This window comes from Dermacentor albipictus, chromosome 5 (genome assembly GCF_038994185.2).
Source record: "Dermacentor albipictus isolate Rhodes 1998 colony chromosome 5, USDA_Dalb.pri_finalv2, whole genome shotgun sequence".
Taxonomy (NCBI): Eukaryota; Metazoa; Arthropoda; class Arachnida; order Ixodida; family Ixodidae; genus Dermacentor; species Dermacentor albipictus.
In genome coordinates this window covers 102658181-102678581 of record NC_091825.1, presented here as the reverse complement: position 1 = coordinate 102678581, position 20401 = coordinate 102658181, and the positions used below count along the sequence as shown (strand labels likewise).

The 20401-nt window shown below is 47.7% G+C and overlaps 2 protein-coding genes across 3 annotated transcripts in view; both read left to right on the top strand.

Annotated features, from left to right (window-relative positions):
* Positions 1 to 11487, top strand: part of LOC135905966 (uncharacterized) — a 28822-nt gene extending 17335 nt beyond the window's left edge. For both annotated transcript variants that reach the window (XM_065437117.1, XM_065437115.2), the window contains exons 2-4: positions 6110 to 6153; positions 9205 to 10263; positions 11242 to 11487. In XM_065437117.1, coding sequence (XP_065293189.1) covers positions 9214 to 10263; positions 11242 to 11376 — 1185 coding nt within the window. In that variant the 5' untranslated portion in view covers positions 6110 to 6153; positions 9205 to 9213 and the 3' untranslated portion in view covers positions 11377 to 11487. The remainder of the gene's footprint in view (positions 1 to 6109; positions 6154 to 9204; positions 10264 to 11241) is intronic.
* Positions 11488 to 19295: 7808 nt separating this feature from the next.
* Positions 19296 to 20401, top strand: part of LOC135905946 (TBC1 domain family member 22B-like) — a 122285-nt gene continuing 121179 nt past the window's right edge. The window contains exon 1 of the mRNA XM_065437090.2: positions 19296 to 19320. The gene's annotated coding sequence lies outside the window, so the exon portion shown is untranslated. The remainder of the gene's footprint in view (positions 19321 to 20401) is intronic.

Below are 20401 nucleotides of genomic sequence, written 5' to 3'. Positions count from 1 at the left end.
CACACACGCACACAGGCCAGGAGTGCAGTATACGCCTATCTTGCCAAATACATCGAGAGAGAGAACGAGACAGTAGAACACTTGCACTGCACTTCAAAAAAGATCAAGCCATCGTCCACAAGAAAAACCCATAGAGCTTTGAGTGATCGTCACTGTTTACTTAGCCACTCTTTTACTCGTTTGGTATGTCGTGTTACTGATTTATTGAGATGACAGCGCAGTATAGGATGCTCTTGCTCGGGGTTTTTACGCCGACATGCTTCTTCCATTAACGAATGGGCAATAAATGAGTCACCGCTTCAGAAGACGCATGTTTCAAATTGGTTTGTCGTTATATCCAAATCTCTTTCTAAGAGGACGATTAAGGAAGTCGTTACAAAATGGCGGCCCCTTGCAGAGCCATTTTCTGTGTATTGGTCAGCCCTCCACACGCTATATGCACGGTAACATTGATAAAACATTTGCAAATGTTATAACTGTTGCTTTTATAACTTTCACAAGAGATGCACCTTCTCACGTTTTCACAAGTAAATGCCACTGTTTGCTCTAAATAATAGTAATGTGTTAAACTATAGTGATTTGCTGTATATAGTGCTAATGTGACGTCTAAAGCAAAGCGGCGCCTAAAGCTGACTTATCTTGAGTAAGAGTTGGAGAAGCCAGCACAATGTAACCGCGGTGGCATGAGTCACGTTACAGTATGTTTAACAGGGTGACTGGCGGTGAATTTTAATTCAAACTGGTGTAGTTTTGATAAAATCGGTACAACCTTCAGGCCTACCGAACGATAACCGAAACAGCCAACCCTGCTCGGCTCCTTCAGTTATTCAAGATAAAGAGCTCTGCTAACCGACGGAAGCGTGAAAATCTGCACCTTTAAATAAAGGTTACCATGCCCCAACCAAATCATAGTGAAGCAATACCTTTTATGTTAAGTGCTTATATATGGACAAATCGTGCTTTAAGAACCTCCCAAAATCATTGCTTTACTAAATGGCACGCTGGTGCCTATTCAAATGAGCTCCTCCATGTATGTGAACAAAGAGTGCATTTATCCAGTTTGTTCAGACAAAAACGTGTTTTTTGTTCCGCCTAAACACATAGAAAGCGCATAGCTACATATGTCACAATGCGGCTCATTGCCTTCACTTTTCATTAGAGATCGCTGCGTCCTCTGGTGGCACTTGAAATGTACTACGCGTTCAATCTTTTGTCCTCGTCACTGATGAAGCAGCAGTACGTCTCAAACACAACATTTCTCTGAAACTGGTGGCAGACAAAATGATTATTAAACGCTTAACATATAATAGCGCCTATGCCTGTCGTTATCATAAGCGATATTCAAGATATCGTTCCTATCTTAATTTCTGAAAAAGAATGAAGGCCAATCTCTGCGACGGTGGACACTAATTTTAACACGGGATTGCGCCTTTCCACAGCATTCGGTCTATAACAGTCCTGAAAATTTATTTCTGATATTAACTATAGACATAATAGACGTCATTTTTAGCAAATCTCCCATAGTGGATATGAGACACATTGTTGCTTCACGTCAACAGCGGCAGCAGCAACAACAGAGACGACGACGACGACGACGACGATACGAGTGGAGGGGCGGGGGGGGGGGGGGAGGGGGTTACTGCGGTGTTGGTGAGGAAGTTGTCAAATTCTACCATATCGTCATCTTTTCTTAAAGTCAGCTTCTTGAGCCAATCAGAATGCTACAGCAGCCCTCTGGGCCTCTCTGACGGGTTAAACATGCCGCCGTCACGTGAAATTACAATGCTTGGCGGAATCTGACAAAGTCCAAGGATAGCACCCTGAATCCACCCCAAATCCCGACATGTCGGCGTTCTTTGAGCAAACCAGGGAGGCCGTTTAACCGTTTCTATTAGATAGATAGATAGATAGATAGATAGATAGATAGATAGATAGATAGATAGATAGATAGATAGATAGATAGATAGATAGATAGATAGATAGATAGATAGATAGATAGATAGATAGATAGATAGACTTTATTAAAAGAATAATCAGAAGCATCGCTAATGGTCGGGACCTTTAGTCCGGGGCTCCGCTGGCTCCTGCCATCTTCTCAGCTCTCTGGATGAAGTCGAGCTGGTCGTCGAGGGCCGAGCTGGACAGCAGTGCCCTCGACTGCTCCCGCGTGGCGTTCTATGTTGTGTAGCATGCACTCCCACGTAATGTGGTACAGGGTTGGCGTGGCCCAGCACCACGGGCACTCGTCCCTGTAGGCTGTGGGGTGTATGCGATGCAAACATGCGTAGGTTCGCGCAAGTGCCTGCGTCTGTGGAACCTCCTATACGCCAGGCAAGCGGCATCCTCTGTCTAAAATTTAGATCCTGCGAAGGCTAATTACCGAGTTGAACAAATACGTCGAATTCGACAACGTGGCGGAATTTCAACGGCGTTCGGGACAGCCCCCTCCCTGCGTGGTCCTAGAGTGCACTGGTCCCGAAGAAGGAAAAGCGCGCGAGCCAAAGCGCGCGCAACGGCCACGTCAGCGGTCGACGGCGCTTTCACTTCGCTCCGGGAGCAGCCGGCGGCCATGATGGTTCCGCGGCGCGTCGCCGGATGATTGGTGCACTTTTCTCGAAACCGCTTCGGCGAGAGCGGCCTCGGCCCGATCCGGCTGGCCGGCCGGCGAAGATGCGCGGGCCGCCCTGACGTCTCCTCCGCCGCAGTCTTTCGTCGTGCATGCGGCACGCAGCGTTTGGGTGCGCTGAGCGAAACAAAAAAAATAAGGTCGCCGGCCCCGTTCTCAATGGCGCGGGACGTTTCGCTACGCGGCCGAGAGGAGACGGCGGTCGAAAGTACGGCGTCGACGACGACGAAGCCGGCTGCGCGGTACCTTTCCCGACCCGTCCGAGCCGACGGTAGGAGCGCTCGCGTTCCTCGGCGTGTCCCGTTTTACTAGTTTGCGACGAATGATCCGTATCGGAGGAGGAAAGAAACAAAAATACAAACGAGCAAACAGACCCGTAAGCGGCGGTGGGCCGGCGAGCGAGAGCGGAGCGGCCGAATGCGGAGCGTGAAAGGAACGGCCCGGGCGCGGAAAGTACAAACAAACGGGCAGGCATTTAAAATCGGCTGCGCTGTGTTAGGGATGCATGGGCGTGAGGCGAGTGCGACGGTTTGCGTTGTAAAAAAAAAAAACGTCCATGTGGCACTCAGTGTATTTCGAACAGTGGGTCAGGAGTGTGTTGTTTGTACCGATTTTCGGGGGGAATTTGTCAGGTGGCGAATGGCGATCGACAATGGGGTTACCGCCTTTAAAGGCTGATTTGGGTTGCCGTGGCTGGCTCCTTGTACAGCGTTAATGTGCGTGGCGCGTCCCACGATGTATATAGAAAGAATATCCCTAGTATTTTGGTTAATATCTTCATTTCTAAATGAGTGCGACTATCCGGTATACGATGTACAGTGTCGGTTCACTTTTAGGGGAAAGCCCCAATAATATTCAAGTCTCTAAAAAAAAAAATAACTTCAGCATTTTTTTTCTATACTTCGCGGGAAAAAATAGTGTGCCTCATATAAAGAGTAATGCGCATATCTGTTAATAAGACATTAATCTGCTGGGTTCAATGACAAATTTAGGCGAGCATACCATAATGAGTTAGCTTGCTTAATTCCCCTAAATGTTGGCGACCCTGTGCATCACTTAAATGAAAATTTGAATAATCATGTTCGCGAAATCCTCTGACGAATATTACGCATGCTTAAATAATGGATAGATGCTACATACTACTGGCGTTCTTTATGTCACGGTTCATGGTTTTCAAATGAAATCGTGGTTTTGGCACGTAAGAACCCCAGAATCCAATTTCAAGATTTGAATGAAAAAAGTTAGGTGATCGACCTCGTATGTGCATGCGCATTGATTTCTTGATAGGCCTCTTGTTGTTGCTAATATATAGAGACAGACGCCTCGCCAACCTGCTTGTCAAAGTGCCTTTTAAGTGATTCATTATGCAAAAAAGAAGTGAGGCGTGCAGACAGGACACAAGAGTAGAGAAGTGGACAACACGAACGCCTCACTTCTTTTTTGCATAATGAATCTTTACCAACTAGCTCAGCTTTCTGTCGTTCTAAGTGATTCCCCTGTCTTTTATTTTAAAGAAAATATAAATGCTTTAATTGAATTTGAATTCACTTAAACAATGTACGAATATTATGACAGTGGTCCTCACATTTCACTGCACAGAGTGTAAATTTCATAACTGTAGAGCGAAGTAACCGGTACCTCTGTATAAATTAAGCACGAATAGAAATGTTGGTTTAAAATGTAGTTGCACAGCAGCTGACGGAATTGACAAGTGGGATGCAGAAACAAAGAAAAAGAACGCCAGCACAGGAGACCGTGGTCGATGCTCACTACTTTGTTCGCGGCATAAAACCAGAACAAAGCCGCCTAAAACACAATTTTTAAAATCTTTTTTGACGACAACGATATTGAGTGAAATGTGGTTGAATACGTATAACCACAGTGAACGGGGCTCGAGCTGCGCCATCACCTGAAAAACGTGGTTATCCATCATGCAAAACGCATACCTCTGAACCACGGTAGTTGCCGCTCCCAGCTTAAGAATAAGGCCAGTATATCTCCAACGTGAGAATGTTTTACGGACGCCACCTGTCTCTAGTGAATCATTACAGTAGTTGTGAGTTCCCTACCATGCTTTTATAATTCTCTGTTGTTACTGGACACACTATGCTAGCCACATTATAGTTTATTACTTGTTCTGCCTCGGCGTACAGGACGCTTCTGTTATGCACAATGTTCATGGACGTACATTCGTCGCTGCAACTGCTTATTACTGAACGCATATTTCTTTTTTTCTGATGTCTCTTTGTTCATATTCACTGCCGGCACAAACAATGACGCGAGAAAGTCGGAGAGTGACAAATATGCGTCGTTACGTATCTGTGTTCTCCAGTGCTTGTGACAGACAAAAAAAAAAAATGAAGACAGCAACATAATGAAGCGATGGCACCTGTCTGGAGGGAAGATAAATGTTGAGCAGAAACGCGAAAAGAAACGTCGATCGGGAAAGGTATCCCACTATCGATTTCCTGACGCAACGCCTTCAACACGGGACTCGAAATTGTGGATAAGATACGAAAACCGAAAGGTCCTCAAATCCACTACATTTCTTGGTCTGTTCTCTCTTATATACACTTTCTTTTTGCGCAGTGCGTGTGATACTCGGATATCGGCGTGATTTATGCTCTGACACGAACGAAGCCAAGTGCGCCTACAGTGCGTGTTCGTAATATTGGAATACTGACGTGATTGATTCCCCTACGCTGACATTCGGTAACATGTCCGTCGATCGAGTCTAGGCAGTGATACAGCATCTGTTACAAGCAGCCAGGCACAAGTCTTGTTCTGGTTCACGTCATCATGCTCGCGTCTCAGTTCACGGTGATATAACTTGTGCTGTAGCGCTTATTATGGTACGAGTTGTAGCCGGCATGGAGTTTCCTACAAGACATCACCAGAGGGAGCTCTGATGCTAGTGTCTATGATGTACGGGGGCTGCAGATGCGATGACTCAGCCAGCGTGCGTGTTTGGTAGCGCGTGGATATGCCGAAACTTTGTCCTTTAGCTTCAACTGAATATGTGACATTGCATGCCCATCATTTTGAGAAAAAATACCGTGATTTGACTCGCTACGACCTGTAATCATTATGGGTGTACGCAGAAATATATATTGCGGTAGTTGCTGTAGAAAAAAAATGATTGCTTAGAAATTCAGTGACATAAAGCGTAATTCTAATAACGCCAGAACAAAAAAAAAGAAAGTCTGAAGCCACAGTCACGAAGATTAAACAAACGCATGTACTTATCATTCCCATGATAGCTGTGAGATCAGACAGCCAGAGTATTCTCTCTCAATTTTTGTAGGAAACTTTATAATAACCACTGCTACCTCGAGGTGTCATCGTCGCATCAGTGCCCACGTTTAAAGGACTCGATAACGATACCACTGAAACTCCAGCCCGCAACCTCGGACTGGTCAGCACACCGAAATTCGTAGCTGAGGCCTCATTACAATGGATGGGAAAATTTTGGACTCGTTTCAGGTGCTACCGCCTGGGCAGAGGATGAGAAAGACAAGGAAGGACTGGTGAGTTCAACACTTTCTATACCTGTAAAAACATGCCGAAGTGCGCGGTAATTTATGAACGCGTGAGCAATACCAAACGGTTACCTTCGAAGGACGTATCTAAACGCGAGAAACAAACCCGAAGAGTCTTCGTTGTTGTGTATATAAAAATCGAGCAAGCTAAACTCATTTGCATTAGCGAATTAAGTGTCTGCTTTCGCTGTTAAACACTCCTCATATAAGAAGGTCTGTATAATAACAAGGCGCCGCGCATGCACATCAACAGACGGTGCCTATGCCAGGACGATGTGCTTTTTTGACTTGGCGGTATTGACCTTCTCAAAGTAAGAGAAGACGAAAGGTACACAAAATGAAGAAGGAGAAGAGGCCCGTTCTAGAGAAGGGCTTAAAGTCAGATATAACGTAAAGAAGAAGAGAGAGAAAGAAAACAAGCAAGCTTATAATCAATGAAACTCAAAGGATAATATAGCGGGCGAAAAGAATTTAGCAGCGTTATCTGAAACAAAAAACAACAACATCAAAAAATTACTTCAAGGGCGTACGTCGAGCCATAGAAATAGGAAAATAAAATGAGGAATAATTCACCTTACACTATACTACGGCTAAGGAGGTTGCAGAACGAAGAACGTTTGGCGAAAGAGTCGTAGACATAAGGCTACGTCCGAGTAAAAGGGAACGTGGCAAAAATAAAGCTCAGAACAAAGTGTCTGGCGATGGGATCGCCATGACCTGTAACGTGGTGAAACAGGTTCCTTTGTACGTGGGGATGGCACGGCCCGATCTGCCGACGAGATGCCGCGTCGATCGTGCTTTCTGCGTGGCCCAGGCGATTGCGCCACTTCGCTTTCAGTGGCTCGTTTCGTTCCTGTATACGTCGCGTGCCATGACGCAACCTCGGTGCATACGTCCATTAAGCTACTGCGCCTCTGGCTAGATGCGCGAACCGCCTGGCGCAATTTGTGCGTGACCGCATTCAGCCCGATGGTCGCAGCGCTTTAACTGCACAGTTACTGCGCTGTCCTCTTCTCTCTGCGAAGGCGCATTGTGAGTGATGTGCAATAGAAAGTGCTTAAATGTTCGCGCCCATGCCATCAGGGGTCACTGCAGGCTACTGGCAGCCGCATGAAGATGCCGCTTTCCGAGAGAGAGAAAAAAAATGTCCCGGAAAACATACGAGGTTTCTATGTCTTAATCATAAACAAAATGACCAGCGTTGCATCATTCAGGGAAGCCACCCTAATGAATTTCTTATTAATGAGGGCTTCATTAAGGCTTCATCACATTGCTTTAGAATGGTTACTGCACACATGGCACCGAACACAAGCACCCGGTGCGCTTGCATTTTCCTCTTGCGGTCGTGCGCTTTAATGCACTCGAAAACAGGAATCGCTTGAGTGCCTTGATCTCTGTCGAAATGTTTCTCGGCAGAAATCAAGATGACTTTCGTGGCAACTCGATGAATCTGTAGAGACACCAGTGTGGCCCATATTAGGATAGGGTTAGGTAGGAGCTGATGAACCGGTTCGCTCTGCCTCTTTGCTAAACCTGATCCATTGGTGGTGACCGGAACATTAGTAGGTAATGGGAGTAAACTCTTTGTTTGAAATGTATCTTCTTGCAGATGTCAACATCCATGATAGAGGGACAGATGGGGTTTGCAGATAACGGATGCTGGTGCATCTGTGATCACATCGCTCGACTACTAGGATATTCAGTTTTTTCGACAGCGCTCCGAGAATAAGGGGGCTCCTTCGTCAGTTTTTTTCAGAAGTAAGGACCCCGGCTAAGCTCACATTAGTCCTGCAAGAATCTCAAATGTCTACTTTCTTTTATGGCGCAGAAGATTACAATTACTTTTATTTGTCTCCGAATAAGATACGTGGTTTCGTAAGGCTGCCGCTTAGACGCAGACATAATACGATTGCAGCTGAAGAGTTCTTTTATTCTGGGCATCTTGTCCTTTTCTCATCGGAATGCATGCAGCTTTACGGTCTCGCCAATTTATATCTCTTCGAGACATTCTGTAGTTGCATGCGATGAAAGTATGGGAAGTAGAATCACAGATCGTATTCAACATGAATGAAAATGCTGAAATTAATGTAATGTTTTGTACAGTTATGAGGAAGAACAAAGCTATACTCTCCTTTGGCAAGCCAAGAAAGAACTTTCTTTTATTACGACTACTTCGGAAAATATTGATGTCGAAAATGCCTGCGAAAAAGAAAACACAGGAGGTATGAACGGATGGTCAATTCAGTTCACGCTTACAATATGCCAGAGTGATGACAAAATGGCGTGTTCCTTTTATGCGAAGCATATTACGAGGGCTCAACCCAGCTCCTCAGGCGCGGCGGTGTCGCCTTGAAACCACGTGACACCGTGACGTCACGACAGAGGAGAAGTGGCTTTGGCTCAACTCTTGCAAGACGGGCTGGGTGGGAATCGAACCAGGGTCTCCGGAGTGTGGGACGGAGACGCTACCACTGAGCCACGAGTACGATGCTTCAAAGCGGTACAAAAGCGCCTCTAGTGAATGCGGTGTTGCCTTAGAAACGAGCTGTTTCTAAGGCGTGCGTCTGTTGCTCAGGCGCACATTTCGTTGCCGCGCCGAACGCTGCTTTGCTCGACGCTCACCGCGTCCAATGCGGGGCGCGTAGTCGCTGCCCTGTAGCCCATTGTCTTACACCCCTTGGCGGGTCGACGGGAACGCTGTCGCGTTCCACACTTGAAGGCGAAGCAGTAATGCATGAGTTGTTTCTTCGTCTAGCCGAACCAAATATAGCCAAGCAACAGCAGTTCACCAGGCTAAACAGTGGTTCAACAACTAAAATAAAGGCTAGTATGCTTCGCATCCTGGGCTTAACCTTACCTAAGCCACAGCCATTTTTTTGTAGCAACAATGCTGCTAGACCATGGAGCAAGTACACTGGGAAAGGAATGGTCTTTCAGGTCCTTGTGATCCCCTTAGCTTTCAGCGCGGTTTTCACATCGATCAGCAGGGCCTGCGATATCAAGAGCGCCCGTACATTTCCGTCAATGCACTTTCCGCAGGGCTACGTGATGGCCTTCCCCATGGAAGAGCCCAAGCCGTCCGGCGGCCGCGTCGAAACCGTGGTCGTCGAGTCGTCCAAGGCCGAGGACCTCCGCCAGGTGCTGGGTGCCTACAAAGCGGCCACCAGAATGAGGCAGCGCCAGCAGCAGCAGCAGCCTCCGCAGCCTCTGCCGCCTCCGATGCAGCGCATGCCGCCACCCGACCAGAAGCCCCCGCTGCTGCTCCTCGTGGTGCATGCTCAGAGACCCCCCGTGCCTGCGCCGTTCCGCGCGGGCCCTCCCATGTCCGGCCCACCGCCCGGCTTCCTGCAGGGGCCACCCGCCGGTCCTCACCCCGGCATGAACCCGTACGGCATGGTTCCCGCCCCACCAGTCGCCCCCGCTCAGGTCCAGATGCCCGCTCCGCCATCGTCACCGCACCCTCCCCGAACCCACGCTCCACTTGTCGCCGCCAACCGCGCCAACGGCCCACCGCGCGACAACGGGCAGGGCCTGCACTTCGCCATCGTGCAGGAGCCGTACATCGTCAACACTGTGATGCCCGCGCCTTCCATGAACCGAGCGGATTTCGGACCCATGATGCGGCCCTCGTTCCTGCCCGGTCCCGCTCTGTTCTCCGGACCTCCTTCCCCTCCGCCTCCCCATCATCCCATGATGCACGGTAGCCACTCCATGATGCCCCCGCCCCACATGATGCACCCCGACTCTCCGATGATGATGCGCGGTCCGCCGATGTCGCACGGGCCCCAGATGATGCACAGTCCTTCCATGATGGTGCCATTCCACGCATTCATGCCCGCTCCACCGATGATGCACGGTCCTCCGTTTATGATGCACGGTCCCCCGATGATGCCCGGCGCTCCGATGATGCACGGTCCTCACATGATGCCGTCTCCCGCCGCGATGATGTACGGTCATATGGCCAGGCCGCGGGTTGGACCGGTGGTCGTGGTGCCGGTCGCGGTACTGTTCGCCGAGCGACCCGAACCACAGCGTGAGAGTCCGCGCGAGAAACCCGCTCAACCTCCTCAGCCGACTCCTCCAACGCCACCACCTGCAGTGAGTCTCACCTTGGTCGGCAGCATTGACACACGTTTGCTTTGTTACCTCTGGCGCATATTTAGTATGGGTAGCGTTGATATGACAATGACAGCTGTAAGTACAAGCAAACTGGGCTGAATAGTTTTGGTTTACTGATGGTACTTACGCGGACAGGAAAAGAGGAATAGTGGCTATGGTAAGCTCGTGCGCTCATGGTAGCCATAAACAGTGTGATTGAGAGTGCGAAGATACGCGAACCAATGATTAAAAAACATAATTGAGCTATCTGGCCTTGCTTAGATAGGGAAGAAATCTATTCCCGTTAAGATAACGGCAAAATATCACGACATTATAAGATAAGCTACGCCCGCGAGGCGGCGGCGAGGCAAGCCCTCGACGTCCCTTCGTGGGAGGCGTAGGCCCGGCCATCATAAAGTGCTGGTTCTGCAATAAAAGTTTATTCCTCCTCCTCCTCCTATAAGATAAGCTTCTGCAGGATAGGCGTACCATGGCGTTGAACGAAATGCGGGTGCGTTGTAAGGCCGTGGCAACGATAAGTGGCGCGAATGGAAAGATTATCTTTGATTAGCATCTCCAATCATTCTCGGAAGGTTAGTTGAGCAAGGCACTTCTTCGGAGACTGCATTTCATCTTCTGTCTTGTAATTTTTCTTTTAACCCCTTACTTAAAACAGGCCGGTCGTTGAATCTTGGTGCGATTCTACGAGCAATCTATAGAGCGTCACTTAGCGACTGCTGTCACGTCCACTTTGGCTCCATGGCTCACCAATTGTTCAAAGTGTTTAGCGTTAACCGTTATTTCAACATACGCTGCTGGCGGTGTCTTCTGGCTTCGTGGGGAGATAATGACAACCGTCTGTTGCTGTATACACGTCAGTTAGTTATGCCTCCAATGGCTTCACCAGCCGCAGTTCTCGATGAGGTATGAACATTCTAGCTTGGCGCGCTACCTTACTCCTATTCGTTTCCTGCGCAGGCAACCCGGCGAATTACGACGATGGAGCGCCTCGGCGTCAACTACGCGCCGGACGAAGAAGACGACGACGACCTGAGTCCGATGGCGACCATTCGGGCAGCCAACACCGTTTTGCGCATGCTCATGAGCAGCTAGCTGTGTTCCTGTGATACATCCCACCCATCCCACCCATCCCACCCTCCCGTCCTTTGCACCTAATGTACAGCCAGAGCAATAAATCATTCCTCTTCTCTTTTTTATTATTCACTTCGTGTGTGCGTTTGACCGTCCTTCGACTTACCCCAGTGGATACGTACACATGCACTAAAGAGCAACACTGAATCAGTTTACAGTGTTGAAGCATTCTTTCGAACTGTACTTTCATTAATTCAGCAGTAAAAGGGATACTAACTTTCGCGCTGAAACCTAGGCGTTGGTAAGAAGGTGTGGCGTCGTGGATTTCGAAGTACTTTCCCGTGTTTTCAAAGCTGGCTAGTGTTCTGTCTTGAAATGTAACGATGTACTGGACAATGTCGGACACTATTGGAACAGACACTGCTTTAATTCGACATTTTTGTCCGTACATGGTCGCCAAATGCGCATACAGATTCGGTTATCCAGAGCAGATATGTGACATCATTCACACTACATAGTTTCCAGCTGGCTTTGGATGCTTAGCTAGATACAACGATAGAAACACAATGGCTAGGTTGTCTTCTGTTCCTTTAGAATGAACTGTAGTCCTTCTTCACCAGAAATACAATATAGTTGGACCTGAGTAAGCACGTCCGAAATGCACGTTCCTTTAGAATGAAGTGCAGTCCTTCTTTAAAAGAAACAAGAAATAATTAGACCTGAGTAAGAACTTCCGAAATCCATGACCTCACGAAAAGCGGATGCGAGAATGCCCGCGGTCAACACTCGTCGAGGCTTCTCTCACGTTAAGAGTGACAACCTTGCTATTGCACAATGACTGACGACACAACTTGGTTTGGTTGTTCACTTTAGTGTCCCCTTTTATGCAGGTGGATAAATATTCCAGCCTGATGCATTCCCTACGCGGTGACAGAGTCAAGAGTTTGACTTCCTATGGCACCGTCGCCTGGGCTTCTAGACAGGGTTCAGTGGATAAACTTCCCGCTATTGTTATGCATAGAACACTCGAGTACCGTGACGTTTGTTCGCGATTAGTATCGTGCAGAAGTCAGTACAAGTTGGAGTTTCCGTGTCGGGTGCGTCCTTCATGAGGCATTTCGAAACAAAACTGCGTCGTATGTCTGCAGGCGTACTGCATCCCTCTGCACGCCATTCTGTCTTGGAAACAAGGTGCACGTTAAGTGCCTATGGGTGTCTGGCGTCTTTACGTACACCTCCACTAGGGTGACCTTGAAGAAAGTACGCGTAGGACGCTCGTAAGTGACCGGCTTATCCCCAAATAGGAACAGTGAGACATGTTATTTCAGTCAGCGACAACAGTCTAATCGCTAGCATGGTTCTCGCTGAGCAGACGATGTATTCTCCCGAACAATTTACCAAGCCTACTCACGCCGTCTTTCATTAAAAAGACTATACGACATGCTTACTACGTCGTCGCAACGACAGGGAAGCACATGGCAGTCCACACACAAAGGAACTCTTTGTAGACATTACGGTGCCGATGCAGTAAGCACCAATGCCAACCAGCGAAAGCAAGGCCGCGATGGTCTAAGCGACAGCACGCCGCACGTCTCTTCGCAACCACATAGAAGCGACCACGACCTCGCGCACAAAACCCACGCGCGTCACAGAGCGTGTCGGATTGCAAGGTCAGATAAGGGGCCACCGTCAGTGCGAGTGGACATTCGTTTGTTCGCTCCGAGTCGAAGACCAGCATTGTTGTAGCCCACATGGAACAAAGCGATCAATAGCTGCGTGAAACACGCATATACGTTAAATATTTAAAGGACTTGTGCGCACGTAGGCAGCTGAATGGCTGCAATTTGCCCATCTTCTAATGACAGTATATCCTCAGCAGTTTTGACAACGTCCGGAGCGGTCCAACTTTCAAGCTTCTGTGTACACGGTCTCACACCTTTTAAAGTAATGCTCTATACATTCTCTTTCTCGTGAAGACAGTAACGGAGCAGCGTGAATTCAATCATCCTGTAACGTGCTTAGTAGGACTAACAGCCTCGAAAAGGACACTGAATTCAATGTCCTCACAATGCAGTGTAAGGTATACTTCAATAAATTAGGGAACGAGCTCCTCCGTACTCTCGCTGCACAAGCATACGAACTGCCATATTTGCACCAAATAACCTGTATCGTCGTCTCACACGACACAGTGGGTACGTTTCGCCGGCGGGCTGTATCCGCTAGGAGTTTCAAGTGCAGCATGCTAGCGCAGAGATTGCGCAATGGAACACGCGATCCCTTTCATTTCAATTCCTGCATTAAAGAGCTTTTGCAAAATTAGTGATCAAATATATACACGTATTCCAGAGACTGCTGCAGGCTTATTTCGCAATGACACACCCATCGTGTTATATATACACAACCTTATTAGCCGAACTTGGAGACCTTGCTGACGGCTTTCAGAACATTCATTTGTTCCTCACAGGAATAGGCGACGCGCCTGTGCGGCACGTCTCTAAATGTGTACAGCACTGTGGGAGATAGCGCTGTCGTCAACCAATCAGAGGAGCTGATTCACAAAGCTGCTCGCGTGTGAGAATAGCTGATTACTTGGCTATCGTATTGCAAGCTCATCGAGTGTCGAGTGATCTGATCTGATCACTCGAGTGTCTGATCGGGCGCCGGCCAATTGTGAGCCGCCTTTATGTTTCAAGAGCTTCGCGAATCATGCTCACCCCCCCCCCCCCCCTTTTTTTTTAGCTGATGGCTAAAAGCTAGTTAGCCTTATAAACACGGCAGGGTTTAGTGAGTACAATATGTGCAAGATTACAACGAAGGCACCAAATTTTTTATTAAGGCGCCAGTGGTTTTATTTGGCGCCTTCGTTGTAATCATGCATAACCAACTCGCCCACCAGCACGGGCTCAGTGACAACATGTGCAAGCCTGTCTCTCGAATCAGCGGCTGATAAAACGTGAGTTCTTACTTCTTATTTTTTTTTCACTCCGATGCAGGTGGAAGGCAAATTAAGAAGTACCTCTGCACTAAGATTAAAACACAATAAGTTCAAACAAGAGAGAGGTTCACAAGAATATGGAGACTTGAAATGATCAACTGTGGTGGAACAATACGGGTTTATGGAGCTCTTGTTCTATCATTAGTGCACAATAAAGACATTAGGCACCAGATTTATCATGTGCCGTCCCTTCTCTTTCCTATTACATTGCCTCTCATGGAACAAAGCTCTGGAACTCAATGCCTGCGGATAATAAAAGCCTGTCGTCTTTGTCATTGTTCAGAAACTGTATTCGTAGACACATCCAAAATAGTGAACCTGCTTTGCGCAACACAATTACCTGACCGACTTTTCGTCCGATTCTCGCTACAGTTGCCCGTCGTTTGCTTGAATCTTGCTTACGTGACGTGGTCCATGCAGCTAACAAGAAGGAGCCCGACTTCTGTGTGATGATCCGGGACACACGTTCTGCAGTACTTCGCGAATCCCTGCAACATGCATCGAAGGCCGATAGAAATCCGTATGTCTAGCCGATGCGTAGCTTTGTGACGCTAAGTCTCATCCAGTCAACTGTACATGTGACAATGGCTCAAGTGAGTGGAGATCCAAGCCCTACCCTCCTCTGCATTAGGACGGGAACTTGGACATGTTGGTTGAAAGCGGCGGCTTGTCGGTGCATCTTTGTGTCGTCATAGTTTTCGCGCCTGATGCCGGGAAGGTTCCCTGCTTTTGCTCGTGCGTTCTCGTGCGTTCTAGTCACGTTTTTTTCCGAAGCGAACACACTTGGATCATTTCTCGTGCGAGTTGCCTTCACTGTAAGGAACGCTAGTACTGCCACGGTCTACAGTCTAGATACAGGCAGCTTTCGGGGACTATTTACAGTCATACCCGTGCATCTTCAAATTCAACTGCCCGACTACAAGTCGAGCTCATTCCCGGAGATCACTGCACCTATCGAAGTGATAGTACTGCTTTCCTTAAGCGTGAGCGCGAGAATGTTTAGCGCACTACGTTAGTTTACAACACAGTGAACGGCGCATATGACGAAGTTATAGACAGTACTTGGTTTAGCGTTAACATACGCTTGTAAAAAAGTACTCGCGGAAGCAATCTGTCGCGGAAATGTTGCATTTATGCGGGACGATGACAGTGATGACTTTTTCGACCACTTTATTGCCATGAACAGGCCCTGGCTCCTCCATTGTGATCCAGACGAAATCACCGAGCAAGCGCTGGTGGCAGCACGCGAGCTCCGACCAGCACCAAAAATAGTTCATGCATGTCGGCGCTGGCGTCGCGAAAGGTCGCGCTCGACGCGTTCTGGTTCTGCGCATTGTTCTGCTGACATATTTTGGCCGCAAAGGCCAACGTGTCAGAGGAAAATAACGCCACCGCGAACTCTGAATGAAATCGCTGCCAATGTAGAAAGAAAGCAGATGGGAAGATCGCGGAAAGCGCCCTCTTTCGCTTCACGACAATGCGTCGGCCTAGTCTGCAAATAAGCAGACGACATTTGCAGAAGCAGACGACATTTGCAGACTAGGCTACAGAGTTCTGCTCTACATACGTTCCATATTTACGAGACATTTCGACGTTTCTCCTATACTCGCATGAAAATCCCGTAGTGTAGAAGACGTTTCTATGGGATGGCGAACAAACGGTGTTTGAATTGGAGCGTTTCCTAACACTGAAAGGGAATTCAACAAATGTGGTGAGGCAACTCGTCCGCCTCTAATGAAAGTAGGGGGCCTTGGGTGTCGGCAATGTGCAGAACGTCTGAACTTCCTTCGACGATGCCAAATGCGCATTCTCGCGTGCGCTAATGAATATTCGTCAGAACTTGTAGTAGAAAGCCCTTTACTTGAAACGCGCAACGCATGGCGTGAGTCTTGCTATTGCCACCAAAAATTGTTTGGCATTACAGTTGTCTTATTGCCAGTTATATTGGAGGCAGGTCTGGCTTAAGAAGTGCACGCCGAAATTTCCTGGCAGCAGTCATTATGCGATAAGCGGCGGGTTCATGGCCCGCACATTGCAATCGCACACCTATTTATAGAGAGCATAGGCTGGTTGATGCCCTTAGCAACCTTTTCCTTGCAAAATTACCAGCAGAATTTCTGCAGATGGAAGGAATTCACCGTAAAGGAAACCTCCCTAAGACAGACCTTTGTTTACCTTATCTATCGAAGAAAAAAAAGCGCATGTGCACCATAACTACAACATACAACAATTTCATATCATATATGAGAACATGTTATATGGGTCTGCATATATATATATATATATATATCGCACTCTTGAAGAAGGCTGGACACCGGCCGAATCCTCAGTAAAATAATGTTATTTTCCCTACGTGCTTCTATGCTTCGAACTAATTCTTTACCGGATCCTGTGATTCTATGCTTCAGTGATATATACAGCAGACTCTCTTTAAGACGAACTCGAAGGGACCATGAAAATTTGTTCGTCTTATCAGAAGAATAATTGGCCACATGACCAGGTGCATCCATATATCTTGCTCGAAACAGTAAATGAAATAGACTTCATTTCAGGGAAAAATAACATAAAAAAACATTTATTTAGCTGAACTTGATGGAAAACTGTTTTCAAGTGGTTCTCTTGCTCGGTTTCATTCAGTCTGTGATGGCTGTCTGGTGCTTATTTGTGAATCGGGGAGCAGCCACAAACGATGTCATCTCACCTAATGACCTTAAAAATCCTTCTATGCCTTCGTGCTACTGGAAAAAGCCCACTAGGGAGGTAATGCCGGCATCTACCGCCTCACAGGTCATCGGTGCAGGCTCCGAGTTAGCGAAAGTACGAAGGAGCATGCTGAGCGCGCGGCAAAGTAACGTAACCTTGAGGAAAATCTAGGTGACGTTGAGCGAAGCGCGGAAGAAGAAACGAGAGGAAGCGTCGCGGAGGAGGAAGGTAGGTGGAGGCGCGCTGGGTTGACCTCCTCTGGCAGTTGCTGCAGGTTTCGTTTGTGATAAGGACGTACCGGGTTCGTCTCATGGTACACCCTCGGGTGCCGTGCGCTGTGTGTGTGAGTGAAAGCGCGCGTCGGTTCAATCTCGCATGCGAAAAGGAGGCAAGCGGGGGGGGGGGGGGGCTAGGGAGAAGGCGTGCCGTCGTATTACGCCGTGCGCATGGCACCGGTGAGAGGAGGGAGGAAGGCGTTGTACTTCGGCCGCGAACGGTCGCGCGGGCGTTCTCATGAATGCGATCTGCTTTGGGGGCACAGTCTAGGTAGGCTGATGGCTCGTAGCTTTGCGTGCGCTGTGTTCTCGCTGCTCAGTTTGCGTTGAAGTTATAGACATTGCGAAGGCCACTTCGCTCGCTGCTGCTGCCGCAATTCCTCACTCCAGCGTTTTGACACCGAGTGTTCGCGATCATCGAGTGTGATGTGTCACCATGCTTGTTAATTTAATTAGTAAGCGAATGTTTACAAGGAGGCGTTCAAACCCGGCAGCTCCTGCGTATGGCGCAGCTGCGCGAGCCCTGTCATGAATACGATCTGCGATGCGGACAGTTTAGGCACACCGAGGGCCGATAGTTTCGTATGCATTATAGCATCCATACACTTGTGCGTCACCTGCGTTCGCGAAGTGAAACGTCACTGTCTCTTTTCGTTTCCTCCTCTTGTTATCGCTTCCGTCCACGGGCGACGTGCGCCGCAGGTCTCCAGTAGGGTGCCTTGATGCGCGCAAGACGAACATTCGGAGTGACCGCCACCGCTACCGTCCCTGGAGGCTAGGGTACCTTGATGCGCGCCCTCAGGCGTGGCGCATCGGGGCACCCTAGCCTCCAGGGGCGGTAGCGGTGGCGGTCACTCCGAATGTTCGTCTTAACCATAGAGCACGTCTGAGGCGGTTCGTTTAAGCGGATTTTTTTTTTGCATTGAGTCTATTTAAAACCAAACAAAGAATCCCATGTTCGTTATATGCAAAAATACGGCTTAACCGAGTTCTTTATATATTTATATAAAGGTTGGGATATTGCCTTTGTTGGTGCAACTACAGTGCCAGAACGTCTGGTTTGAGCGAGCGCCTTTGATTTCGCCGTGCTGTCCGAGCACGTCTCTTTCCCTCTCTTTCTCTCCGTTCTTTCTATTCCCCTTCTCCCTTCCCTCAGCTTATGGTTGGCTACCATAATGCAACAATTACGAATTTCAGTGAGAAAACCTCAGTGACCTTCGCCTTTATTTCTTTTACGTAAGAAATTTGCAGACGCTTGAATATAATGACATCTTTAGGTAGATCAGTACTAAATGATCGTGCCAGGAATGAACTTCTGCGCGTGCTCTGTGAGCAACCTTTGACCTTGTCCAATGACAGCTCTTTCATTAGAAGCATAAGATTTCATGTAGAGCAGAGGCAGCAGCAGATATACAGATATCTCTGTATTTCGACAAACAGCTTGCTCTTTCTCTAGGAGGTATAGGAATCGTTATTTCTTTCTCATTTGTCTTAACAGCAAATAGATAGAAGTTGAGCATGCCACTATGGCATTCGTCATTTGAAGGTAAATTTACTGCGCTCATATTCGGGAGAATCGAATAGTCGAGAACGACCGAGTAACAGACACTCGAATTTTATAAGAATCGAACAGGCAGAGCTATTTGCTTCATATTCCAAACTACTACTCGTATGGTTCTTTCACTGCCTGGGCCACTGTTTTTCGTCGACGCGACGTTTGGATGGGCACATCGACAGCTACACTGATTGCACCTACAGAAGCTACATACGCTCGACCACCGTGGAACACTGAAAAGCACCAACAACTCCTGGAAATGTTTTCGAGAAAAATGACGCAACTGAATTTGGACAACGCCAAGTGCCAATCTTCGAACATTGGTTCTGTCTCTGCGTCAGTCTTCGAGCCACGAAATGCGGCCGTCACGAGTTTTTGGGCGTGCAGCCGGCGCGGCGATGGACGCACCGCTCATGCATTATTTGCTACTTGCGCAGGTCAGTAACCTTACCCTTGAGATGCTTAGTGCGTTCATGTTGCCGGCTCCATCCCGAATACTGTATAACTGCGTTCGACTGAATTCAACAGGTCAGCGTCGTACGTGAGGCCACTTTGTTTTATTACGACCAGATTTCGTTCTATTTCTCACTGCTCTTGAAACGCGGGGAGGTGGAGATGAGCGTGGGTCCTGATGACAAGGTTCTTCAGATGATTTTGAATTGGCAGAATGCTACTTGAAAATGCTACTTGAAAGAAACGTGATATTATAGAGAGCAATCGAGCCACACGAAGCTTTGCCACTGTTAGTCTAAGAACGTGCTTGTCCATTCTGTAATGTATGTTTACGGCGTTATTAAGGTTAGAGGAAGCAGTGAACGAGTGTAGCGGAGTTAGCGATAGGCAGCACAAAGTCATTTAGTCCGTACAGTCGAGGCGTGAAGACCTAGCAAACCGTAGCCGACGCTCCAGTTTTGTTTTTTACGGTGTAACATATTCTGACGCGCATAAACCATGATCTGTATTTGAAAAGCTGGCGTCTGACCTTTGTACAACAAAACTTGGCGTCTCTCCCAAATCAATTTAAAGAGCCCACAGAATTGACAAATTTCAGCCATGTAGAAGCAGACCTTTAATAGTAAAATTTGCTTAATTTAAAGAAAGGCAGGCTGTCTTGAACAATGCAATAAAACTGAGCGGATCAGGCATCAGTTTGTCAGAAGATATTTCAGAAAGTATTGAACGAAAAAGAAAGCACTTGTAAAATTTCGCCATCGGTCGGAAAGACGACACCTGAGTTCGTCTTCGAATTAATGTCTTGTATGTAAACTATGTAAACTATGTAAATTATGTATGCAAACTATGTCAAATATATGTATGACGATTCCGCTGTAGTCAAGCAGTGCACGTGAAGTGACAGAACGATACCCGTCGCAGGATACTCTCTTTCTTTTTATTGTTAATTGCCGAAGTATAAAAACAAAAGAGGTGACTCTGACAGTCTTATTGGCTTGTTTAAACCGTCTGTCGTTACCGCGGTACATAGTCATGGTTAAAAGATGTTGTCGCAAATAACAAAGT